Source organism: Rattus rattus, chromosome 4 (genome assembly GCF_011064425.1).
Source record: "Rattus rattus isolate New Zealand chromosome 4, Rrattus_CSIRO_v1, whole genome shotgun sequence".
Lineage (NCBI taxonomy): Eukaryota > Metazoa > Chordata > Mammalia > Rodentia > Muridae > Rattus > Rattus rattus.
The window spans coordinates 155,432,803-155,460,641 of NC_046157.1; the positions used below are offsets into that span (position 1 = coordinate 155,432,803).

Consider the following 27,839-nt stretch of genomic DNA (forward strand, 5'->3'; position numbering starts at 1 on the left):
GAGGCAGAGAGAGGGAGAGGAAGAGAGATCTCATGCAAAGCCCTTGAAAAGGACAAAGACAATACTATACAAAATTAACTGTCCATAGCCTGAACCACAATCTCTGGGAAGACACCCATACACAACTCATTGGGAACACACATACACTCACGCACTCATTGGGAACACACCTACACTCACACACTCATTGGGAACACACCTACACTCACACACTCACTGGAAACACCTACATTCACAGCTTCAGTGGAAACATACCTACACTCACACACTTACTGGGAACACACCTACACTCACAACCTCACTGGGAACACACCTATACTCAAACCTACTTATCTTTCTCCAAAGGTAAAACCAGGAGAAGCTACCCTTCTTTACCTCAGATGTCATAAGACACATGCTTACTGCATAGAAAGTTAAAGAAGGTAAAACATGAACTCCTATAAAGTTAACTCTGTCATGTATCTGTCTCCAGATACAAAACTGAATAATACAGATACACAACCAAAACATCGATTTGTATAAAAGAGGAATAGCAGTCACTTTCTCTTTTTGTCCTGGCTGTGAGAGGCCCCAACTCTTAGGATTGATATCTAACTATTAATGTAAATACATTTACCACATGCAACCCACACTGTTGGTGATTTGGTTGTTTCGTTGATACTCATGTGTCATGCCTCCTACTACCTGGCCATTTCCACCTAATTACTGTGTTCACATTTACTCTGGCACACTTCTCATGGCTGTCCGGCTCGCACAGTATCAGAGCTGGTGTGTCTACTCCCTACTGAGGAACACTTAGGTTATTCCCTTTCTTGGCTGCTGAGCACCGCCCTGTGGTTAATCTTCCTGTGTACTCATCTTTGCTCGGGCCAGAAGGAAAACATGTGACCAATTTCTTTAAAAAAATGCATTTCAAAGGGATCTTACTTTTAAAATCTTGGTAGATAATGCAGAATGACTTCTATAGGTACTGTTTCTATTAACACCTCTGTCTTCAACCCCAGTTATCATATGGCTACTCCCTGTATGAAGACTCTGAAATCTCTCTGCAGCACAAACTGATGGGTGCACCCGGGATTGACTTGTCTTCAGTTCGGGAATCATGACTGCTCACATGGATATAAAGAAGAGGGGTGTGAATTTCAGGAGGATGCAGACTTTTATAATAGAAAAAGTAGATGAATATTATATGAAAACCAAGCTTGGCAAAATCAGATAAGAGTAACTAGAAACACTCTCTCAAAGGAGCATCATGGGGAGGGCCGTTCTCTAATGCATGTGGACTAAAATTGGCAAGTCTTATTCTCCCTGCTTAACAGACACTGATTCTTATCTGAGTTAAAGAATAAGGGACTTGAGAAAGCCAAGAAGCAAGGGCTTCCCATCCTTGACCCAGGTAGTAAGAGGGAGTAGAGATCATTTTCAGCTACTTTCCAAAGGTCTCTGACAATCAAGGGACTTGGATTGGGTGGATCTCAGTCATTCCAGTAGTCTTCAGCCCGGAATGGCAGGCAGCCCCTTAACAGGACACCTTTAAAACTTTTGAGGTTGGGTTCATAACTTAGATTCTTCCTTGAGAGAGCAGAAGAAAGAAGGTTTGTTACAGGCTGAGATTTCTCTAGAGCTAAAAAGCATCCAGACTGAATCTTACATTTCTTAGTTTCATCTTGAAATATCTCAACTACTTCTTTTCTGTTCCAAATAAAAAGAATTTAGGGAAGGGCTGTGGTTCTTATAAGATAAAGACCTCTCCAACACCCAGGCAACTCTCTAAGCAGCTTTGACTGCAAGGATATCAAAGTGGCTCAGATTGTGTTTTATTTGAGGACACAAAGGCGGCTGAACCCCAGAGAATAACGTTTAAACATTTAAACACACAGACAACTGCAATAAATTATATATACAACAACGTGAATTTTCCATGTACAGAATGAATTGATATACTTACCCCATATTCATATTGTATGGTAAAGAGGATAAATATCAGTGACCTATGGAAAAGCAAAAATATAGGCTAAGTGTTTGCTTTCATAGGGGACAACCTAAACAGAGTAACAGTGCTAATACCAGAAGGCTGACTCTTGATTCTGATGGTTTACACCCGTTACAGTCAATATCATGTTCTCTCTATGGCTGCCACTGCTGCCTCTCTTCTATCAGTTGAGGAAAGTATATTGAAGGCCTTCTGTGTGGGCATACTGAAGGCCACGATACAGGAAACTATAGGGGCAATAAGGGTGAGATTGAGGCTTGAATGGACAGGTGAGTGAAGAGAGAAGAAATGACTCTCCATGAAAACAAGGGGGTGGGGCAGTTATGGTCAGGGACACATCTGAGCCAAGTGACATCCAGGGTGTCACTTAATGGAACCAATGCAAGAAGGAGTGGTAGCTGGAAAGCTGATTGAATGAGAGGAATGGATGAGGGTGAGGGGGAATAATATGGAATCATTAGGGAAGAGCGAGGTGGCCCACAGCCTGACTCTACCTAGGGCTTTGCCATTATTGTAAACAAATTTCAACAGAGTAGGGGTGCAATCAAAAAAGGCCCAGCAAATGGTTGCTGGTGCTTCTCTCCATCAAAGGTCTTCAGTGCACATCATCTCATCTGGTTCTTGAGCCTTAGTGGTGAGTTGGTGCTCCTGGTCATACATCCCTATGCCTTATCCCCACCCTCAGTGTTGGGAGAATGAGAGCTGGGCCTTGGACGTGGTTTTATGTACAGCCTTTTCCCGTTTGGAATCGTGTGCTAAGTGAGCCTTCTTTCTTTACACTGTAGTCCTTTCTCTTGGAGAAATAGAATTAGCATAGACAGTGACAAAGCATCATCACTCTGATCAAGAGACCAGAAGCTGGGGGAGGTTACTGGTTGACACCAAGGTATTTGGGGGCTGTGTTCCTGAACACAGAGTCTGATTCTTGCCTTTCCCCAATTCTAGAATTGCCCATGTTCCTTGCCTCACAGTCTCTTCTTCCTTCAAAACTAGTGCTCTCTGGGTTCTGCTTCTTTAGTGACATCTCCTTCACTAATGCTGGTTTCCTTCCTCCCCTCTTTCATGTTTAAGAATAGCTGTGATGACAGTGGATTACCCAGATAGTCCAAGATCCCCACCTCCTGTCTCAAGATCACCTGACTGACACCCTGAATTCTATTTGCAACTGTAAATTCTTTCTCTCATGTAAATAACATAGTGACAAAGATTCAGATGTAGACATCTTCGAGGTCATTGATCTGCCCTTTGCATTTTGTGAAAGTACTTTGATCTCACTCCCCTAGTTTCAGGAACCCCCAATTCTGGGCATTTAATACTTTTGCTATTCAAATCTAGTAACTAAGATAGCAGGAATGGGATGGGAAGAGGGGAGGGGTGCCGTTACTTGTTTAGAACAGCTCCACATTTGGTCATTATGTGGGTGCATTATGGGAAAGATGTTGGTATTTAACAGTCAGGATGGGTCCTATATGGCCGCACGTAGACCCGCCTTCCCTAAAGACACACACACCAAGGACACTCACCAGGGGCCTGTGCCGTAGGACTCGGTCCATCTGAAAAAGCACCTCATGAAGACCTTGAGCACTGGTGCCCTCAAGGGATGACCTCTGTGCCCAAAATACTCCTCCGGCCTTCTCCTCTCTCCCAGAAGATTCTCATGGACCGTTGGGAGTCAGTGCCCTGTGTTACAATGTGCATGTGTGAAATAGAAAGTCATACTTACGGCTTTTACAACAGCAATATGCCATAAAATTGAGAATAATGGCTTCTGTTATTATGTCTGGGATGGAAACACTTTCCAAACAACCCCAATGGCTGTTAACATAGCAATCTTTTCTTGGTACTCGTTATGCTGAATAAACATCCTTAGAAATGAAAAAATCCTACCAAGGGCAAGAGGGTATGCTGGGAAGGGACAGGGACATCGAAAGGAAGAACAGGGTGTAGTGAGGGGCAAGGATGGGGCATGCGTAAAATGCTGTAAAGAAACCCGTGACGTTGTAGGCTATCTTAGGAAAGGTTTTTCCTTTATTTTTATGTCTGTGCATATGCATGCAGTGCCCAGGGAGGCCAGAAGAGGGAGGCAGATCCCCTGGGACTGGAGTGAAAAACAGTTGTCTGCCATCTTGTGGGTTCTGGGTATTGAACCCAGGTCCTCTGAAAGAGTAGCTAGTGGTCTTAACCACTGAACCAACTCTTCTGCCCTTGTACGTAAACTATAAAAGGTAAAAAGAAATAAAACAAAAATTGGAATATTCTCAAATGGAAATTGGGAAGTACAGGGTTATTTTGGGGATGATGCAATGTTCTGGAATTAGAGTAGACATGGTGTGCGTCATGATTGCATCTGGGACTTCTCATTTACAAACTTCAGGAGAGTTAAAATGGTGAACTTTGCTTTTTAAATTTTATTTGTAAACAAGAGAAAATTTATTTTTAAACTTGACTGGAAGAACTCTTTACTTTGATCTAAAATCTCTTTGGCATAAAGAATGGAGGTGTCTCAATTTTAAAAGTTTGTTTCTTCTGGACCCCTGTCCTTACGGGGACTACTAGGGAGAAAGAAACCAGTCGTGTCCAATATCACAAGCTATTTTTAAATTTCTGTGTGAAAGTTGGGCAGATGAATTCAACACCGTGTCTTCTGATGAGGGGTAGGACCACCTTCTGAGATTCTTTCAAAACCGAGGACAGAAAAATACAATTAAGGAGAACACACTGATTTCTTTTCTATCCCCGAATTGACCACTTTAAATAGCTTTTTCATTAAAAGTTTCATTCTAGAAATGGGCCTCAATAAAACAAATTATTATTTTGGAAAGAAAATGCAAATTTCTTTGAATCACTTAAATTTTACTCAATATCGTAAACAAGTGAGAAATTGCCCCAAATTATGGAAAATTGGAGATATGTATATTTTGAAAATAATTCGTGCAATTTACCTCCATACTCATGTAGGCATTCTGTGAAGAAGTTTTCACAGAGGAGTGCTGCCACACTGCGGAAGAAGGATGCCTGACTACTGTGCTAACATCTGGAGTTTGACTACTGTCCTAACGAACATCTGGAGTTTCTCAATACACTTGGATGGATGATTTTTGGAGACGTCAAAATAAAACTGTATCAGCATCATTTTAGAAATACCCAGTGTGTCTCAACACCCCACTGACAGCTAAAAGCATCCTACAAATACTCATTAACAGAAATTTATAATGCTCAGTGTTTCTTATGAAATAGTATTTACATAACGTTCATCTCATATGTACTCTACTGTTTGTGTGTGCAGCTGCATATGTGTGTATGTGAAGGTTATAGGTCAAACTCGTGTTGTTCCCCATGTGCCGTGTATCTCGCTCCTTGAACAAAGGGTCTAGCATTTGCCTGGAGTTCACCAAGTAGCCTTGACTGACTGGAGAGCCTAGGGATAGCTGGGATGCTCTGGGGACCAGAGTAACCTAATTTCGTTCTTGTTGTTGTGACAAAATATCTTGAAAAAAATAACTTTAGGGGAAGGGCTTACTAAGCTTACAATTCCAGATTATGATTCATCACTACGGAGAAGTCACAGAGGCAGGACAACTGGTCACATCACATCTGCAGTCAAGAGTAAAGAGAATGAACGCATCTATGTTTCCTGCTTGCTCCCTTTAGCTTCTCCTTGTCTTATACAGTTCAAGATTCTCTGTGTAGGGAATGGTGTAGCCCACAGGGGGCTGAGTCTTCCCACATCAATTAATAATCAAGATAACCTCCCTAGACATGTATACAGGATAACGAGATCTAGATAATTCCTCAAATAAAACCTGTAGAATGATGTCATTATGCAGGTGAAGGCAGGTACAAGATAGAACAAGGTCTATCATTGGCCGAGAAGGAAGGATGGGCAGAAGAAAAGTTTTAGAGAGGAGGATGTTATGTGCAATCTATGAGGAATTTCTCTTTTGCAATGGTCCAGTGTTAAGCACATTAAAGTGTTTGCTTTGGTCCAGCTTGCAAGTACATAAAAATTTACACTATCTCTCACAAGAACCGCCCTCTAACTTAACATCTTACCTCAATGCCTGACGTTGTGTGGTATTAGAGAGACAGTATGTTTCTGTTTGAGTGTATCACTGCTACAAACATCACTTGAGTAGCCTAAAGTGCTAAGACACTACAATAAAGGCAAATAACATTAGATGATCTTCTACATAGGCAAATTCTGCTGAAGGTACGTGTCTTCAGAAGGAACTGCTCTGCCACTGTTGGCTGATAAAAGGAACACTCTCCATGGTGGCATCAGGGTCTCTCCTTGAGCCCCATGAGGGTATGGCCAAGTTTTCTATCATCTGATCCCATCTTCTCAGTGACATGGAAAGAGTCCTGGATTCAAGGCAACCCAACTGAAAGCATGTCTCTATGACAAAGAACTCGGACTCTAAGCTCGGAATGGTACAAAGAGAGACTCTCTGGAGAGCAGAAAAAAACACACTGAGATGAAAAGTCATGGGGGAAGAAAGATGCATCAAGAGATGCTCAGGTGAAGAGAAACCTTGAATTCAGAGGAAAACAAATGAACTTGGTCACACAAAGAATTGTCAGAGAGAAAAAAAAGCAACGAGTTCATCTGCTGACAGAACGGAAGCCGCCCCACTCCTTCCTGTGGTTTCTAGGATCGAACGAATGGATCTGTGCAGACCAAGTCGCTGGGAGCCCTCTCCTTCCTGTGGGTTCTAAGGTTGGTTCATGCTCATCAGAAACTCCCTTCCCCTCCAAGAGAGGGGACGCATCCCAGCACTGCAGTGCTTCAAGCATTGGTTCACTGGAGACCTCTCTTAGGTCTCCAGGCTCTTGCCCCCAGCATACAAACAGAAGTCCTTCCTAGCACATGTAACTGGCAAATGCCACCTTGCGATCTTCTAACTCCTTGTGATTGTTAACCAGACTTCATTTATTTCGAAAGGAGAATTCTTGGTTTCCAGTTCCCCCCTGGGATGGCTCATACATCTCTGCTCGATGTTTTCCAAATGTTCCAATCTTGCTTGGGATCAAGATCCAAGATCTTCCAGATTTTCATGGGTCCCACCATGGGAAATTTGTTTCTCTGCAGCAGGCTCTTGTGTTGAAACACACCCTGCTGTGTTCTCATCACTGTGGGCAGGTAGCCAAGGTTTGGGACCAGATAAACAAGAGCCTGAAGCTTGGGCTTTTCTATTCATGAAATTCTTACAGGAGTTCCTGTCTTTTCCTCCTCTGGTGCCACTAAATCTGTGAGTTCTGTTAAACGCCCAGGTTTTGTGCTTTCTGTGAAAATTTTTTCTACTTACTCAATGAGTGCATGTTCTTTCAACACTACATGACTATCAGAATGTTCTTTCCCATGATAAATCATCCTGATTGTATAGACAACGATCTTGTAAACTTTTCTTTTTCCAAACTAGAATTTTCTATGCTTACGCCTTTATCTTTAAAGGAGGTTTGAGAGGCACTGAAGAGGTGGCCCAGTGGTTAAGGGCACTGGATGCTCTTCCAGAGGATTGGAGACCAACTTTGAGAAGCCACAAGATGACTCATAACCATCTGCAACTTTAGTACCAGGGGACCTGATGTCTCCTCTGGCCACCGCAGACCCTGCATGCACTGTGCACAGACATGCCTTCAAGCACTCATAGACATATTTTTTTTTAATTTAGAAAAGGTTCTCAGAGATTAGGAAACTGCTACCAGTTATGTGTAGGGAAGCCTTATTTACCCCGGTCCACTGGAGAACTTCCTTTAAGGACCTACACCTCCCCTGTTAAGTATTAAGTGAAGCAGCACTGGGGTCTATGCAGTTCGATTGCCAGAGTGCTTGCCTCACTTGCATAAAGTCCTGAGTTCAATCCCCAGCATGGCATAAGTGGGATGTGATGTGCATTTCTGTAATCCCAGAACTCTGTATGTGGAGGCAGGAGGACCAAAAGATCAAGGTCCATCTTGATGGCATGGTGATTTCAAAGCCAGTCTGGGCTACCTAAAACCTATATCAAGATGATAGATAGATAGATAGATAGATAGATAGATAGATAGATAGATAGATAGATAGATAGATGACAGACAGACAGATAGTCAGGGATGGATGGCTTAATGGGTAGATAGAGTTTACTGTTCTCCAATATACAAGCTAATTACTTGTTCCTGTTTTCATTAAAAAAAAAAAAAACTTAGGGCTGATAAGATGGTCCAGTGGCTAATAGCATTTACTGCCAAGCCTAATGGCCTGGATTCAATTTGAGAAACAGCATGTTAGGAGAGAACTGAGTTCCCAAAACTGCTCTCTGCTCTCCAAAGACATACAAAGGCACCCCTCTACACACACACACACACACACACACACACACACTGTGTGATTTTAAATTGGGGAAATCTCAGTCTCCTCAAACATGCTCTCATATATCATTTCTTTATGTTGAAGGTCTGCAAAATGCATTGTTGTGATGTTTCTTTTTTTTTTCCTTTTATTGGATTTTTTATTTACATTTTAAATGTTTAAATGTTTCCTGCTTTCCCCTCCAGAAACCTGCTATCCCATTCCCCCTCTCCCCCTGCTTCTAGAAGGGTGCTCCCTCACTCACCAACCCACTCCCTCCCACCTTCACCTCCCTCCCCCACATTCCCCTACACTGAGGCATTGAGCCTTGGCAGGACCAAGGGCCTCTCCTCCCATTGATGCCCGACAAGGCCATCCTCTGCTACATATGTGGATGGAGCCATAGGACCATCCCTATGTACTCTTGGGATGGTGGTTTAGTCCTGGGAAGCTCTGGGGGGGTCTGGTTGGTTGATATTGTTGTTCTTCTTATGGGGTTGCAAACCCTTTCAGCTCCGTCAGTCCTTTCTCTAACTCCTCCACTGGGAACCCCGCTCTCAGTCCAATGGTTGGCTGCAAGCATCCACCTCTGTATTTGTCATGCTCTGGCAGAGCCTCTCAGGGACAGCTAGATCAGGCCCCTGTCAGCCTGCATTGTGGTGCTTCTAAACAAACAGGGTATGGCTCTCTCCTGTCACTCAGAACGTCTCACTCTTGTCACCTAGGACCTACCACCCACTGACCAGCCTCTTTCTCTAGACTTTCCCGACCCCCACTTTCTGCCTCGAACATCTGTGAAATCCACTTCTTTCAGATGCCATACACGAGTGAGGTAGAGCATGGCATGAGTGTTCCTGTCTGGCTTATTTTGCTTAGTATAATGAGCTCCATCCAGTCCCATTAATCTCATCTATTTAAGCTGACTTTACTCCAAGAAAACACACACACACACACACACACACACACACACACACACACACGAAAAAGGTTTATTTGAGTTCTTTTAAAAAAAAAAAAAAAAAAAAAAAAAAAAAACCCAAGGTTGACCTCATTCCACACAAGATTTTTCATGCGGGTCATGAATCTGTGTGGTCCAAAGACCCTCGGAATGTGGCTGCAGCTTCATGTTCTCTGAGAGGGGAAAACTTGACAACTGCTCAAGTACATTCTTGAGAGCTACTCTACATTCCAGCTGGAACAGAATGCCCCTGGCCTAGAGCCAGCCCACCCCACCTCTCCTACCCCATAGACCTGGTTGGAGTGTATAAATGCTGCAGTCCTCAGATGACACTGGAAGTTGGTAAGCCAGAGCCAAGGGCTCCCTATCTCAGCTCACCCACTATTTTGGCAACATGGGTTTCTATTATCACTTCCTTTATGAGGTCTCCTCCCAGTATCAACAGAAAACTTGACAGTAACCACAATAATGTCACATCTAAAAACAACACGATACGTGCTATAAAAGTGCAGGGCTAGCCTTCAAAGTCACGATGGCCTCCTACCTCCAAGTTCAGGGTGGTATCTTAGTTCCTAGAGCTCTCAGATGTGTTGCTGAAAGTGCTACACTCCGGCTTTCCCTTGTCTATTTCTCCCTGGCCCTGGTACTATGTTGATCTCAGCTCCCTGGACCTTTTAGGCTTCTGAGCTCTGCCTTTGGAATGAGCTTCCGGCAATAACATCAGCTGATTGCTTGGGCAGGGCTATCCCTCCGGGCAGTGGAAAGCCTCTGTGGTTCCTGAGTAGAGAAAGTCTGCTTCCCTGCATGCCAGCCTACCGATCGTGCACTCACCTAGTCAGGAGACGACTGTATAAAGGCTGTGGTTCAGATATTCATTACTGCAGATGGTCAATGTGTTATGTAATTAAAACGTTCACAGTATTACTGTGCAAGTCTGTAATTCCCTTGGGTTCAGGACTTCTCAGGATGGAATACAGATATCTGAGGGGCTCAAAGTGAGTCTGAATCAGTCAGTGCTCTGGGCAGTGCCCGATTCAGTAACTGTTCCCTCACTCTCTTCCTTCTTCTTTCCCTTTCTTTATCCGTTCCTTCTTTACTCCCTTCTTTCCTTCCTAATTTGTAAAAGAGACCAACTCCACACACACACTCACACACACTTTACCACCACCAAAACAAACCCACAAAACACACACACACATACACTACCACCACCACAAAACAAAAACAACTTCCCAATATGTTGGGTATAAAAATAGAATGTGGAGGCAGAATAAAAAATTATTGGATTTAAGGAAAAGGAAGATCTGGGGATAGAGTTGCTTTTAGATGGAGAATGGGGAGTTGGGCAGCTGGTTGGTTAGTTAGTTAGGTAGTTAGCTAGTTAGTTAGTCGGCTAGTTAGTTAGTTAGTTAGTTGGCTAGTTAGTTGGTTGGTTGGTAAGAGATGGGATATTGTTACTATATCCAAGTTGATCTCAAACTCCTGAGATCATGTGGTCCTCCTGCCTCTATCTGCTACAGAGTTGAGTCTGTATGTCTGTGCTGCGGGTGGGGGTGAGGAACTTTTCCAACATCAAGGAAAGGTAATCATTCAGAGGGGTGACTCTTCAGTGAGTGTGGAACAAGAAAGCATACCGTGGGATACTTCTAGGTAGGATTACAGAGTTAGCTCATGCTGAAATATTACAGAAATAGCTCACCCTGAAAACACAAAGAGAAGACTTGGTAAGGGTCAGGGTGAGACTGCTCTCACGCCTGTCTTCTCCTCTTACTCACTGCACCACTTTCTCCTCTTTATCCTTCTGCTCCCTCCACCTTTCCTCCCCCTCTTCCATTTCTCCACCATTGTCACTCCCATCTACCCCACGAAAACAAATAACATGATCGGGACTGACTGAGGCTAAACGTACAGTAAGTTCTAGGCCCGTGCGCTCTGTGCAGATTTCATATGGTCCCTGAAAACTTCTGAGTGTGTTTCAGGAAGTTGATCTCTGGGAAGAAAGACTTCAGGAGCACAGAAAATCAATGATAAATGGAGTGGCTCAAGGTCACAAGAACACACTGTTCCCTCTGAATCTCAGAAAGCTAGGGTCTTCCTGTACAGGCTTTTGCATTTGGAAGCCTAGAAATCTGCATGTTCTGGAGGTCAAAGGGGCTCTCTCTCCGAACAAGAGAGAGGGGATGTCCATATTTAAGTGTTTAAGAAAAAAGAAAGATTTCATAAGAAGTCTCCAAATGAACTCTAAGGTAAGGCAGATGCTGAGGTGGGCAGAGTGTCCATCTGGGAGACAGCAGGAAAGCTTTATGTTGGAGAAGAGGGACTGGGCTCCCATGAGGTCTTTTTTTTCCTAGGAACTTCACTATCGACTTTCCCATAGCTATATCCTGCCTTCTGCCCAGCCTCTAGGTCAGCCTGGCTTCCTGTGGGAGTTGATCCCTACGGGTCTGGAATCTCCAACCATATCTCTTCCTTAAAGACAGGACCTGGAACAACACTCCGCACTGTATGGCTGTGCCACTCAGGAATGTAACAAGAGATTCAAGGGCGTGCCTCAAACCTGGGCTTCAGAGATGAAGAAGGCTCACTGGGTAGACGAAATGAGCTGTCCACTAAGTCTGATGGTCTGAGCTTAATCTCTGGAACCCACAGAGTGGAAGAAGAGAACATTTAGCAACTTGTTCTTGAGCTCCAGACAGGCACTGTGGCATGCCCCCTCCCCAGTACATAAATGTAAACAACAACAACAACAACAAAATGGCTTCAGAGTCATGGATTTCCCATGGTTCACTGGGCATCTTATAATCACTTTCAGTATGGATCACACACAGTTGTCATCACCCAGCAGAGTCAAGGGGATGCTCTATGTATGCACAAGGCTACCAGGGGACAGCATGGGCCAAGATAATTAGCAGCTAAAACTATCATCAGAAAAGGGCTCCATGGTTATAATTAAAGTAAGTAAGCTTGCTCTCTTATTATGAGCTCTGGAAATAAAGAACCTAGGAAAAACTTAGACAATAAAGCTAAGAAGAAGTCTATATCCCATTTTTACAGTAGAAATAAATAAAAGCAAAATATTAAATCTAGTTTATATATAACAAGAATGAAGAATGATGTGTAAATTAAAATCATTAAATATAATAGGCCTTGAAACTATGAGGTAACTTTCTGTAAATTAGGTTGGCACGGATGACATTTATGTCTGGTATCATCTGCATATGCTTTAAATTCCACGTAAATATGGATGGTTATTAACTCAAGGAGCATCTACTTGGCTCGTTTGCACTAAGTCACGCTATACATGATAGAGAGGAAAAGGAATTGAAGTAACTATAGGTTACTGTTTGTCTGTCTTCTATGGTTCATATTTTATAATCTTTTATATGTATGGAGTGCGTGTATGAGTGTGCATGTATATATTCACGTTTGCGTGCTTGTGGGTGCCTCTGCAGCCCCAAGGTTGATATCCGGTCTCAATCGTCTCTACCCAACATATGGGAGTAGGATCCCTTGCTGAACCAGAGCCCACTGTTTTGGTGAGGTTGTAGCCAGCCCGCTTGCTCCAAGGGTTCTGTATAATACACTTCCCACATTCTGGAAGCATGAGTGGACTGCCACACCCACTGGCTTTTAAGTAGGCTCTGGAGAATCCAAATTCTACTCCCGGGCTTACATGGCAAGCATTTTAACCAACTGAGCTGTCTCCACAGCCCCGTGTGCAGTTTTTTTTTTTTTTTTTTTTTTTTTTTTTGGAGCTGAGAACTGAACCCAGGACCTTGCGCTTACTAGGCAAATGCTCTACAACTGAGCTAAATCCCCAACCCCCTGTGTGCAGTTTTAAATGGCTGCTTTGATAACAGCACCAGAGGTCGATTTCACGGGCTTCCAAGAGAGGAACCCAGCTAGAAGGCATCCACAGTCTGTGGATAATAAACGTGGACACCAGTGCAGGAGCGGTGAACCTAGAGCGGCAATCTGAAAGTGAGGAGAAGAGGATGTCCTGGTGAAGAGGTGGTGACTGAGAGGGGGGTTGGAGAACTTAGAGAAGGCTCCATGGGCGACCTAACGCTGTGCATCTCATCAAAAGCAGAGGCACATGCCGAGTGTGCACAGGAGGCTACAGACATTTGTGGACTTGGGAGAAGTAGGCCTGAAGGTGATTGCTTTGTGAACTTAATACACCGTTCACATGTCATCATCCATTCACAAAGGAAAGAGTGCAGAAGGCCTCTTCCCCAATGAGGTTTACACTGAAAATTGTTGAAATGGACACCAGAGCGAGAGATATTGTTTAGTAAGGGAAAAAAATTGCGGACAAGCATGAGGCCCTGAATTCAAATCCCTAGCATGGACAGAAAAGCCAGACATACATACACCTGCAGCCCTAACGGAGATCAGAAACAGAATTGCTGAGGCTTGCTGGCCTCCAGCCTTGCTCCGGGTTCTGTGAGAGACCCTGTCTTAAGGGAACACAGCTACATAGGATAGAGCAGGATACCTGACCTCTTCCTCTTGCCTCAGAATGCAGATATGTGCACCTGCGCACATGTGCACGTGCTCTCGCAAGTAAAATATTTACGCAGATGAAATAAATCTTTTTAAAATCTTTAAAAAGAAAACAGAAGAGACATGGTATTAGTTAAAATGTTAAAGGCAGATTAAATAATTATATAGAGTTGTCAAGAGTATTGACAATTGTATTCGAAACCTCCATCTAGTATCAAGTGTTAAAAAAAAATCTTGGACAAAAAGAACCACTTTTTTTCTTTCCTTTTTGTCTTAGTCAGGGTTTGTGTTCCTTCACGAAACATCAAGACCAAGAATCAAGGTGGGGAGGAAAGGGTTTATTCAGCTTACACTTCTGCATTGCTGTTCATCATCAAAGGAAGTCAGAATAAGAACTCACACAGGGCAGGAACCCGGAGGCAGGAGTGGCTGCAGAAGCCATGGAGGGATGCTGCTTACTGGATTGCTTCCCCTGGCTTGCTCAACTTGCAGAACCCAGGACCACCAGCCTGAGGATGACACCACTCACAAGGGGCTGGGCCCTCCCACCCTTGATCACTAATTGAGAAAATGCCTTACAGTTGGGTCTTCTAGAGGCTTTCCTCAAAGGAGGCTCTTTATGATGACTCCAGCTTGTGTCAGGTTGACACACAAAACTGACCAGTACACTTCCGTTTTTCATATTTTTAAGAAGTAAACTATTCTACACTAGTTCTCTTGATTTTGATTCTGTTTTTAACTCACGAGCTCTAGTTGAGTCCCGGTTAATTTCAACCATAGGTGAGCAGAGCACCAGTGTGATAAAGTGTATGTGAAGGGAAAAGTGAAGAATGGATGCTTACATCTGGCTTCCAAACAAGCCACTCCTTCACGTTTCACTTGCGAGGGAATCGGCTAGAAATCTCAGGTCTTAGACCACGACATTCTGATTCAGTCTGACTGGCTGCTGAGAATGCAGCTCCTTACAGCTCCTGGGTGTGCCAGTGCTGCTTGGGTTGGGAAGGGTTCTAAGTCTTTGAACGCGTGCTGACCTGGAGCTAATATGGGGCTTTGCTTGGCTCTTGTTCATTTGCATTGAACTCAGAAGAGCATCCCTGAACCATGTCACCACAGAGCCACCATCTCTCTCAGTGTCTGTCTCTTTTTCCTTATGCAACTCCAGTCAGAATGTAGCACATGGTGCTTAGATGAACGTCTTGTTCAAAAGACTTGTGAGGGATTATCAGAGTTCTACAACACCCTGAAGCTGGTACCATGATTAGTCCAATGTTACAGAGGGTAAGAGTCCACCCCGGAGAAGTTAATCCACACCAATATGCACAAAAGGATTTAGGATCCAGGGGTAGTCCAGATGCCAGGCTCTTGAGCATCTGTTTCCTCCCTCCTGTGGAACAACTCATTTTCTTCTGCTGCTGCATCGAAAATATAAGGCAGATGACTGCTCTTACCCTCCAATGCTGATAATCTCAGTCTGTCCTTCCATCAAAACTCTAGGGCTCTGGGCCGAGGCTACAGCTCAAGGAGTAAGCAGTGCCTGCTGTGGAGGTGAGGACCTGAGTTTCCATCCCAGGATGCGTGAAGAGCCAGTGTGTGTATCTGTCAACCCAGCACACCTAAAGCAAGACAGAAGCTATAGGCTGGGGAATCCCTGGAAGCTCACACACCAGGAGGGGGAGAGGCCCCAGAAGAATGGAAACTGAAGACCAACTCTCAGGGTTTTCATTTGACCGTCACACTCACTCTCTGACTCGTGCTCACCCACCCAAGGATAAGCGCACAGATGAACATGCTCACACAAATATACCAGACATAGAGTGGAGGAGATAAAGAAACCACAGGGCCTTGGGAAAAGCCATCTAAAATTTAAATTTTCTATCATCTTGCAAGGGGAGAAGTATTTGATATCAGGACCAAGGATCAATTTATAAAAGACAGTCATACGCCTCTCCAGGTCTCTTGGGCATCAGCAGAGCACCTGACATCCTACCCACCTCCCCCACCCCACTCCACAAAGATGACAAACTTTTCCCAAGAACTTTCCTAAAGCCACTATGTGACAGATTACATTTATGACCTGGGCACAAACTCCACAATGTCCCTAAATCTTAATAAAGATTTTAATGACTGTCTTCTTGTTATTTTACCAAAGAGACCCTAGTTACAGTTAACCGAAATGATTGTGGTGGGGGTGTAATGTATGAGAGAGAAAATATAAAATAAAATAAAATAAAAAATAAAATAAGTGACCACAATGCATGTTTGCACAAAGATTTTGCAAAAGGCTCTACCATGCAGCAGCTAAGTTTGTCCTCTACTTAGTCTGATACAAGTGGTTTGGAATTCATTGAGTACTGGAACTTTTAAATATTTCTCAGGAGACTCTAATGTACAGCCACGGTTGTGCATCATGGAAGATGCCCCTTTCACTCTACAATCTGAGGTGGTGGGGAGAGAGGACAGGGAATTCAGATGGCCAGTAAACCTGCATTAGAAAATGGAGAAAAGTAAATGTTCGCTGCTTCTTCAAGGAAGCTGGCCCTTTCTTTCAGTAATTAACACCCGTTAACAGGCTACCTAAGTGCTGATAGCTGAGTTTGTACCCACTGATATGTTTATGACGTTTGGATGGTTATCATAAGTCCTCCTCAGTTACCACTGTGATGATATTATGGTTGTTTAATGGGAGCCTTGTAGAGCTAGCAAAACCATTCAATTGTAATTCTTCGTGCCTGTTACTACATCTCTTGATCTCTGAGGTGATGGTACCTAACTGAAACTGATTTTACTGTAGCCTATACAGTTTAAATGATTCACCTCATTCAGTGTAGTCTGCTGCAGGAGATAGCGTTAAGAGCCTTGCAACAATGTATCCTACCAAGCCAGAAGTGACATTTGCATCGAAGGCCCTCCCAGTCAGGGACACCCTGGACCAGAGTTGGCTCTCATTTTCTCCTCCGTTTCCGCAGATAAGGTTTAGCCTGAAAAGCAGTTCAACTCAGAGAATAGGATGCGCTTTCTCTTTCCCCTCAGCTGCCTCTTGCTCTTGGCATTTTGGAATGCCGGGACTGCCAGGACAGTAACTCGAGCCTCCAAATTAATCAAAACACACAGTGCCCAGTTCAAGCCCTGGCAAAGAAACCTGGGAGCCAGGCAAGCTCTCCTCTGCTGACCCCGAGGCCACAATTTCCCCAGCCACCACCCCTTAGATGCCACAATGCTTCCGCTCCCAGGCAGGTGCCCTGGCACTGGAGCAGTGCCTTCCTGAGGGCGGCTTACCCGGGGAACAAACAACCCGGTAACTGAGCCGCGGGAAGCAGGCAGACCTGACACGCACCTCGAGGTTGTGGCTGGAGGTAATCCACCCGTGACCGTGTTCCTCTTCACAGCCTGTCCAGCCTCAGGTCTGTGTGCTGGCTGCGAGTTGAAGACCGGCAGGCAGCAGATGGGTAGCCCCTAGAGCTGCCAGCAAACCCGGCCTCCAGAGTCGCAGACTCCCGCGCGCCTCCCGCTTAATCTGGGCAGGGCTGCTGGCCACTCCCCCCACCCTGTGCAGCCACCTCCCTACCGCACACCCCAAAATTCCTCACGCTGACCTGCACCCGCTAGGCACCGGAGTCCCAGGATCGTAGGGACATCACCTCTTTCACCCTGACCCCTGGAGCTGCGCCCACCTGCCTGCTCTTCGGACGCCCAACCCTTTCTCACTTCCTGGGCACGATGCCCGGTTGAAGGGACAGTGCCTGGCGAGCCTGGGAGGGAGAGGGGACGAGGGCGGGACCTCAGCCACTTTCTTCCCTCCCTTAGTGTAACAATCAAAAGCTTGGGTGAGGACAAACAGACCGCAGTGGGTCCAGCCCTTACGAAACTCGTCCCAGTGAGCCAGCAAGGGGAGCTTCACTGCGGGATTTCTCCAATCTATGCCCCGCGGGGGACTTGGAGGCCTGAGAGCCCGTGGATCCCGTAGGTCACTGAAAACACCAGGGACCGTCGCCCATCATGCACTCAGAGACTGCTCCAAGGTTCTTGGCGCTCCTGCTGCCTATCCTGTTGCTGCTCCTGGCTGCCCCGCCTGTGGTTAGCAAGGTGAGTGACTGAAAGGTTGTGCAGACCCCACCGCTCGGCTTGGCAGAGCTGTCCCTATCCCAGCGTGTGGGACAAGCCAGTCGCACTGACTAGGGCTCTGTCTTTGAATCACTATCTGGAGGGTTGCGCAGCTGCTGCAGGCTCCCCCTGAGTCCTGGGATGGCAGCACAGGGAAAGGAGCAAGCAGCTCTGAGGAACAGGTGGAATTTGCTACACTGGAAGAAGCGCAGAGTCAGCCAGTGGTCCAGGACCCCAGGAGTCCCGGATGGAGGAACAAAGCTCACAGAAGTCAGTAGATGGTTACCAATAAATAGGTCATAGACAGACAGACGATGGTAGGGATGGACCTAAGAGAACTGATGATGATAAATATGAGTGATATAAGATAGTTACAATGGTGATAAGTAAAGAGACAGAAGTAAGAGGTAAATAGATAATACATGGACGGACAGGTAGATGAGTTTGGTAGAAGATGATGGATGGGTGGGTGGGTGGATTGATGGATGGATGGACAGATGGGCAACAGACAGACAGACAGACAGACAGACAGACAGACAGTGAAAATAATGGCCATGGTACTGGAGGTGTAATGTCAGGATGGTAACTGAACAGGTGGCTTGGTTGGCTAAAAGTTCACCAGCCTGGAAGGAGAAGCCCCTTTGGAGATTCAGCCCTGCTCCTTCCAGACCTCATCTTGATTCTGACTTCCCTGGGGTTCAGTGTTCCTTTGGACTCTCAGGACACAAAAGCCATCACAGTTAAAAAAAAAATCAAGACATAGAACTTATATTAGGATGGATTAAGCAATGTCAGGTTGATTTGGTTTTTATTTGGAATTTGGGTCACCCTGTGCTCATTTGAATCTTCTCCATAATGTTTGGGGTTTTTTGCCACTAAAGATAGAAATCTCCTTGAAACTATGAGGAGCCTAGAAGGGGCTGGCTGGGTTTCAGTTTGTGAATCAGAAATTTAACTTTTCAGATGCTCGACGTTTGTTGACTTGGGTATGGTGAGCTTCGTTTCCAGTGATGAGCAGGTGCCTCGGTCTTACATGACCGAGCCCGTGACTGGAGATTAGTGGTCCCATATGCGTCACCGGCAAACACCTAAAGGACCTATGGCTGCATGTACTCTACTTGTTTCCATTGTACATACCTTTTAAGGAAGGCATGGCCGACAACATAGCTAGGCTAACACTCCTCTGGATCCCATTCCTCTAGATTTCTGACTTCCCACAAAACCCAGATCCAGTCTTTTGTGGTGTTTCTTTCCAACTTCTGTGCACTTAGATCCACAACTATGTACCCACGGCAATATAGAGCTGTATTTTTAGCAGAACTATTTTCAGATTAAATGTGTTCTTTGGCAACTTGCAGGCCTGTCTGCACCTGAGGTTGGGTCTTGCTCTTCTAGCTCTTCACTTTGTTGCACAGCTTTCAACAAAGGGCTGAAGTTAATGGATCTGGTCGCCCACCTTTCATTCATGTCTTAGCGTCTTCGCCTTTATACTCTAAAAGCTTTTGTAACCTATATAAAGTGGCTACAACAAGACCATATTTATCAGGGTTAGTGAGATGGCTCAGTGAATGGAAAGCGACAACATGAACTCTGAAATGGCGTAAGAGAACCAGCTCCTGAAAGTTGTGTCCTTTCCCTGCCTACACTCACAAAATACATACATACATACATACATACATACATACATACATACATACATACATAGGACTGCCTGACCTAGGTGACTAAATACTGCCGGGCAGGATGGCTACAACTCATGTAAACTGGTGTGGATTCTCGAACAGCTTTAGCAGAAACCTGAAAGTCATGTTATACAAAAGCCTAAGAACATTCTAGAACAGTAATCATCACCATCACCATCGTCTTTCTAGACTCAGAAGAAAAGCAATGAGATTGTGAGGGGACCTGTACTCTTGGAAGACTCAACAGGTGAGCCAGAGCTAGGAGATGGCTCAAGGATTAAGAGCAGTTGTGGGTCTTGCACAGGACCTGGGTTTGAGTCCCAGAACCCCTATGTTGATTTACAATCATCTGTGACTCAAGACCCAGGGGATCCAGTGTCTTCTGGCCTCCATGAGCACAAGCACATACGTGATCACATGCCTACATGCAGAGAGAAGAGTCCCACACAAAACAAAAATAAATAAATCTCATGTTTAAAATGTGGTAGTCTGAGACTATAGACCCTCCAGTCGTAATCACATTGTCACGTTCGCTTGCATCTTTCAAGTAAAACTATTTCCGTTTTGAGTCTGGAGAGGTCAAAGCATGACAATTTAAGTTGATGACTGCCACAGTGAATCCATCTGTTCTGTGTCTATTGAAGCTTCAAGTGAGCCTTTGTTAAAAGCATCCAGAGTTATCATTTCCACTGCACCTTCTGAAGGGAACAGAATCAGTGTCCCCAAAGACTACAAAACGAGCCACATTATAGAGAAAAGATATCTCAACTTAACTGGTACCTGGGTGACATGTGCCAACATGGCTGAACCTACAAGTCAGCTGTGACCTTGAGCAAGGCAGGCAGTACTCTGAATCTCAACCTTTTTAGCCGTGACCTGGAAGGGTTGACACCCCTCCCGTAGGCAGCAGGTAATAAGTAAGGTAGTAGGGGAGGGGACATTCTTCATGTCCATCCAGCTGTTGACAGCCTGGAATTCCAGCATCCTTCCAGAAGAGACGCTAGAAATCTAGCTCTTAGTCATAAATGTCTTGTATTAGCAAGCAACTGAGTTCGATTTAACACCAAGCAAAAGAACAAGCAGGAGACAAACAAATCATTTGTGAGTCAAACAACCTGAAAGTGAGAGATACGTTCAACGTTTGGGCTATCGTGTGTCTAATCTGTGCTATGTTAGCTGAATGTCTCCAGTTGTACTTTAGCATTTCCCCAAACAGGAAGCGAGCAGCAGTGCTGACCCTGAATGCCCTGCTTAGCCAAGGTGGAAACTGCCTGCTCATACAGTTTGTCCCCAAGCACCCAGGGAGAAGGACTTTGCTGCTTGACTGAGGAGCCAAGGGCCACCCAGCTGTTCGCTGCACCTACAGGTTTACGGCTGTGTTCTGCTCATTTCACCCATATCAAACTAGCAAGCCTTCTGTTACTATTCCAGGCAATAGGTGAGGAAGAGAGGTGCCTATCTCTGCTCCCTGGAGAAGGTAAACGTCACTGGCAAAGTTAGGATTCTCTTAAGTTCTAGGAAGAACTGCAAGATGCACATAGCACCCAAAGACACTTTCTCATCTGAATTTATTTTCAACAATCAAAACCCAAAAACTTTAGTTGGACTAGTTATCATCTCAAACAGACAAAAAAAGTAGTGTAATCTAATAGCACAGATTTATCTATCCCTGAGATTAAACAAATATTAATAAAACTTGGCTCGTTGTCTCTCAGACTCCCTGTGTTAGGGGGAAAAATACAGAATGTCATCATACTTAAGTTCTTAACTGTGTTCCAACCCAGGAGGTCTGTGTATGCTGTTCTCATGGAAGATTTTGTGTTTGTTGTCCACAAAAAGGAGTGGGGTGGTGTGTGTGTGTGTGTGTGTGTGTGTGTGTGTGTGTGTGTGTGTGTGTGTGTGTGTGTGTGTAGTCTCCTTAAAAATAAATATCATTGTTTCATGGTTTTTCAAATATAATAGTTTCATATTACACACTTGTTTTTTTAAATCATTGACTAGTGTGTCATTGGATTTTATCCCTATTGACATATTTTTTGGTAAAAGAACCCGTTTCATAGCACCCTGTAATATAAAGTCCATTGTTTTGCCAGCCCTTTCCTTACAATGGAAGCCGGGCTCCACACTTCTATTTTACAAAGTTGCCATGTGTGCCTCTCTGTACGTAACATTGTGACAACAGGAATAGGAATTCCTGGGTACATAGAGAAAAGTTTGTTTGCTTTATTGTTACAGTAATTGTTCAGTATTGCTACATTACTCTACGTGAAGTTACGTCATGCTTACTTTTCCCTTCATCAATGGCAAAACTTGATGTGCTTGGATGTTGGCAAGCAAGAGAGACCTTGTTTTAACAAGTAAGCCTTCATCCTTGATTGCGTCTTTATACTTCCCCCCCCCCACTGTGAACTGCATGGACCACTTTCTGCTCCTGAGTCTACTGCAAACTTTGCCTTTCTCTTACTAAAAAATCTGAAGGGAAGTGTGTACTTGGATCTCAAACTTAAGCTATTTAAATGTATTGCAAGAAGGTGATTGTAATCTTTGGTTTACCTCTCTATCGATGTCCGAAGGTATACCATTTCATCCAACATAACTTCAAATTTACCCATGTTTCTTTAACATTTTGTCGTCTGCTCCTTGTCAAAGAAATCCTTTCTTGGAATTATGAAAACATCTCTTCATATTCCTCCATTTGAAAAAAAGAAAAGCCTTAGAGTTTAAAAGTCTTTATCCTGGAACTGTCTATGGATTCATTTTCACCCATATAGATAAATTATGCCATATTCTTTCTTTGGTGCGTTTTTCCTGCTTCCCAGATACGTCTGCAAACACATAAAGCATGTAAGCTCTCTGTCCGATCGCACTCATCCTCTGTCGTTCTGTTTTGTTTTATTCTCTATGGCAATAGCACGCTGATTTTGGCCACTTTCTTTGTTTTCAAACTACATCCTCTAGAGCCAGTCACAGACAATAGTAGTCACGCCTGCTGTTACTATTGTCTTTAAAATTGTCACTGCCATTTTTCTATGTCCCTCTCTCACTGAGGGCTGGCATCCACTTAGCAAAGTTCTACCAACAATCCCTGATGGATGCTGATATGCTTTGCATGTAACAGATGGGTTGTAAACATGTGCCTGTCTGATACAAATGCTACTGATTTTAAAGCTTTAATGGGGGTCTAGAAACCTTCTTTAATTCTCTTACGATTTCTAATAGCTTATGCATTTAGATTTCACATGTAACAAGTCGTATAATCAGTGAATAATAACTTTCTTTCTAACTTTTATATATTTTGTCCTCTCTCCCTCTACCTCCCCCTTTCCCGCTCCCTCCCTCACCCCTGTGTGTGTGTATTTGTAGGGACAGAGGCTCTTACACATGTGTATGGGGACCAGAGATCAACATTTGGGTGTCTTCCTTACTTTTGAGAAAGGCTCTCTCACTGATCTTTAAATTCACCAACTAGCTAAATGGGATGGCTAGCAAGCCCTTGGTCTCATTCTGTTTTGGCTTCCGCGGTGTTGTAATTGTAGTGGTGTAGGTCTGACTTTTATGTGGTTCCTATCGAGTGAACTCCAGTCCTCATGCACTCTACTGAGTGAGCCATCTTCCCAGCTCCTCCTCTCCCTTTTAATACTGTGCTAATTATAATTAGCACTTTGATCTTGTCTCATTACTTAGATTAAAGGGAATGCTAACAATTCATTAATGCTGGGTCTGCTGTATAGTTTTAAGATAGTCTGTCAGATAAAGAGTTTCCTTCTCTCATGAATCTATAGTTTCTATTTTATTAAATGAATCTATATTAATGCTATCACTGGTCTTGATATAAAAAAACATAATCTTTAATTAGCTGATACAGTAAGTCAGTATGTTTTAAATGTCAAACCTTCCTTGCATTACTGTAGGATGAACTCTTAATAATGTTTCTTAAAATACACTAAGTATTGAAGATGACACAGACCTGAGAGAGCACACTAACAAACGTAGAGTGTGGTCGGCTGCCAGTTGAACATCAGTAAAGGCCATGCTGATCAAAGATCAGAGCATTACCAGGACCAAAGAGTCACTCCTCCAGCTCTCTCTGCTGGAAAGACACTAAAACCTGCTTTCAAGTCATAGCTTCTTCCCATTTCTTAAGACTTAGCATCCAAGCGCAGCCCTCACTGCCACTTTGCCTGCGCTGAAATTTCCATATCTAGAGTCACAAGATATTATTCCTTTTTGGGCTTGTCATGTTGTTTCCTTCTGACTTCCAATGTGACCAATCTCTTGGGGGCTTGGAATGGGATTTCACTTTCCTTGATGGGTAGTGTTCTGAGGTTTGAATAAAAGCAGCATCTCTACCTAGGAGTAGCTTCCAAATTGAGGCCATTACAAGTAATGCTACCACATACATCTTCATTTATGAGGCCCTGAGATATTATTTTAGCTTTTTGTTTTCTTAATATTTAAGTATTTTATGCTCCTGATGCTACTATATACGATATATTCTAAACTTTTAAATAATCTGACTATTAAGAACATAATAAGGGGTTGGGGATTTAGCTCAGTGGTAGAGCGCTTGCCTAGGAAGCGCAAGGCCCTGGGTTCGGTCCCCAGCTCCAGAAAAAAAAAAAAAAAAACATAATAAAACCCAGTTGAATTTGGTATTTTTGATAGTGAGCAAGTAATTTGAAAAGTTCAAATGGATTGAATGGAAAAAAAATGTTCTTCCTTCATTGCACGACAAAAATTTAATTAATAGCATTTTAATATCATCAATCGCAAAACCTTTTAAAATGTTTTTGCAATAGCTTTGTCATGTGGATTATCAAATGCTATTAAGGTTTTCCTGGTTATATTATTGTTCTTAAATTATGGTGCCAGTTAGAGACTGATTTTTAAAAATTTTTGTGAAGGTCAAACCTTTTGATCATGCCATTAAATTGTAATATATGAGACAGGATTTTACTATGTAGCTCAGGCTGGTATGTAACTCAGAATCCTGCTGTCTTAGCATCTCAAGTGCCCTGACTACACATGCAAAGTCACCACCCTAAGATCACTATGTTTTAATATTTCCTCTCCTTCCTTTCTCGAAATTCAATGTTCTCATTAGTGGTGTGCTTGGCCTTACTAGGTTTCCTCCTTGTTCTTACTCTTTAACAATGATTAACTCACTTATTTATTTTGCATGTGTGTTGGTGCACACAAGCCATGGCATGCCTGTGGAAGTCAGAGGGCAGACTGCAGGAACCACATCTCCCTTCAGCTTGTAGGATCCAGAGACCTAATTTGAGTCATTGGGCTTAGTGGCCAGTGCCTTTCTCACTGAGCCACCTCACTAACCCTGACTTCATGATGACAAGGAGATGCTTTGCTAATCAAATCTTCATGGCCTCCCTGAGTCTTCAACCTCTGGAGGTTGAAGGTTTCCAGTCACCCCCAACATTACACCAGCTTGTTCTCATGGCTTCCCAAGGCTTTGTTCCACTGCTTCGCCATTGCACCTCAAAGTTAAAGGCTTCCATGTCTATGGAGCCAATCTTTCTCCAGTGGGCAGTGGGAGATATGGAATAAATTCTCTTCTATTCAGAGAGCCTCACACAGGTCTTCTTTGTAGCCCAGTGAGAATCAGTCTCATTTATACATATGCTGTCTCCCATGCTACTTCTGGGGGAATCAAGGCCAAGATAACCTCCTTCCCCCCCTCCCCCACTGAACTGGGAAACTTCCTTACATTCACACTCCAGTTCTCTAATTCTCTCTTCAGCTGTTTTTAACTTTCAGAGGATTTTCCTCCACTGTAATTTCTCTGTACTAATCATGAATTCGATGTATGGCATGCCCATTAAAACCTAGGTCTAGTAATTACTACCTGTAGTTACTTCATTAGCTGCTCATCTTAAAATGGAGGCAATAGGTTTGAACGTTAAGACTTTATGGAGCCTGGTTGATTTAATATTCATGCTCTCCTTTGCATGTTGGTAACCATGCCCCATACATTAACTGTTACTATGCCATTCACCATCTCTTACTTTCAGAGACTACGTGAGTCTCTAGTCTCTGCATGTTTTCCATTCTCATTTATCTGTCTTTCCCATGGCACCTTTTGCTGCATCTTAAGCATTTTCCACAAGTCTCTACAATGCCACCCTAATTCTTGGTCTTTATTTCAAGATCCTGTGTCTTCTGTTGGCTGACTCTCTCAGGGGGAGACTGTGAGGAAGAGGATATGGGGAAGCGTCTCCTCTCATCACTCAGCCTGTCTCAGCCATTGAGAGCTACAGAACAAAGTAGCTCTCCCAAGTCAGATGCTTAGTCCCCCTCAAAGCAAACTAAAACCTTGCCCCAAGGTGATCGTGTTGGACAATGGGCCTTTAAGAGGAGATTTACTTATGAGGGAAGAAGCTCCTGAGTGTGATTAGTGTCCCTTTAAAAAAGAGGCGAGCCTGCTTTCTGCTGTATAAGACACTATAAGACTTTGCCAAAGCAGAGAGCAAGGCCTCCCCAGAAACCGAATCTATTACCATCTTCTTGTTGAACTTCTCAGTCTCCAAACTGTGAGTAATAAATTTTTATTATTTACAAATTACCAAGACCAAGGTATTTTATTAAATCAGTCCAAATAATCTAGGAAGGAAGCAAACAAGTCTCTTTTCATGTTCCCAGGGTCACCTTCCTCCAGCTCCTCCTGTTGCTTTTTCCAAATATAGCAGGTTTTTGTTTGTCTAGACAGAGGTCAAGATCAACACAGCACAGCCACCCACTCTCTCCTCATGTCAAGCCAAGGGTCTTTCTCCTTGAGGACTTTTCTGGGGATAAGCAGTTGGTTGGTTTTTGAGTATGATCCTACGAAAAGCAGTGAACTGAATGAAGTTTCTCTCCATACTTCCCCTATAGTTTTGACTGTGTTTGCCAGTGCGCAATATGAACTTCCTGATGCTCTACTCAGTAAGGTCCCAAAAGTTTTAACAGTGTACTCTTCCAATGCAGGGCTGTCTAGCTGGAGAACGCCCTGCATTCCTGCATCCCTTTGGAGCTGACCATACTTGCACTGTGGCGTTCAGCCAAACGAGCAGCCATCCATCAGGGAGTAAAAGACTTCCCGAGCCCTGTGAAAACACACAGTGTGTAGAGTATTTTTGTTCCACAAGGTTTATATCTGGCTTCCGCCTAAACTCTTAATCATAACATACCCTTGCCATAGCTCTTTTTACCTCAACTCCATTTCCACTTTAAGAGGAAAGTAGGATGATAACATTTTAACAGAACAGCCATCTTCCTGAGCGGCCCTTTCACAGTGGCCCTGAATTTCTACTTAAGCACTCAGAGGGCCTCTAGCTCTAAAAGTCACAGCGGCTTAAAGGCTGTGGTGAGACTTTGAGACGAACGCAGGTGAGCTCCTGATGCCATGATCAGTGAATAAATACCCTGGCCACACATGGAGCTCACCTAAGAGGTATCTGTGGTGATCATGTGTTGGTCCTACACGAACCTATGCATACCTATAAAGAATGGGAAGCCTAACACGAGAAAGGGGTGGGCTGAGGGAAAAGTCACATTTGCAATGTCTTCGTGTTTGTAGAATTCATCTGTCTCTGTATGCCTTAGTCACCATGGGATGCTTTGACAAAATATTTTAGGTATTTATTTCTCATAGTTCTCAGAGATCTTAAGTCCCAGATCTGAGTGCGTAAATGGTTAAAGGATGGTGAAAGCCCCACCCTTGACTTGCAGACTGCCAACTTCTTGTGTCTTCATGTAGACAGAGCAACGTAGCTGTCTGCATCTTGCCAGGGTACTTGTCCCATCACAAGGACTTTGCCCTCATGGGTCAAGCTCTACCAGGTTAAGGGTCATGACTCTAATGCATAGACTTGAGAGGGGGATATAAAGATTGTCCACAATACCTTGTACCTTGTCTGAAGATTTCTTGTGAATAGAGTGTGCCCTGAGCTTTGACCGAACACTTGACATCGGGGAAAAGCTATCAATGATGTTTAAAGGGTGGTGAGCCTTCTGCAGCAATCAGAGTGTATAGCCTTAGCTTTAAACAGTTTCTATAACAAAACTTCTCAGTGTTACACATCACTAGGAACTGGGAACTATCTATAACGAGAGTCTCTGTGTTTCAGGAAACAGTTTGCTGACCTTAGCGCACAGCATCCGGCAAGCCTGACTTTCCTGCAGTGAAGTGTGTGTAGATTGGTTAAGGCAGGCTTTTACTCTGAGCTCTGCCTTTATCTGTGTACTCACTGGCTGTTGTCTTCATGAAGCATCTAT

The 27,839-nt window shown here is 43.9% G+C and overlaps 2 protein-coding genes across 2 annotated transcripts in view; one reads left to right on the top strand and one right to left on the bottom strand.

Moving 5' to 3' along the window:
- Col4a4 (collagen type IV alpha 4 chain) overlaps nt 1-17,523 on the bottom strand; it is a 118,575-nt gene extending 101,052 nt beyond the window's left edge. Inside the window, 3 exon segments of the mRNA XM_032901460.1 lie at nt 1,949-1,991; nt 3,517-3,673; nt 17,120-17,523. Coding sequence (XP_032757351.1) covers nt 1,949-1,991; nt 3,517-3,563 — 90 coding nt within the window. The 5' untranslated portion in view covers nt 3,564-3,673; nt 17,120-17,523.
- Nucleotides 17,524-17,555: 32 nt separating this feature from the next.
- Nucleotides 17,556-27,839, top strand: part of Col4a3 (collagen type IV alpha 3 chain) — a 127,903-nt gene continuing 117,619 nt past the window's right edge. Inside the window, exon 1 of the mRNA XM_032901461.1 lies at nt 17,556-17,868. Coding sequence (XP_032757352.1) covers nt 17,782-17,868 — 87 coding nt within the window. The 5' untranslated portion in view covers nt 17,556-17,781. The remainder of the gene's footprint in view (nt 17,869-27,839) is intronic.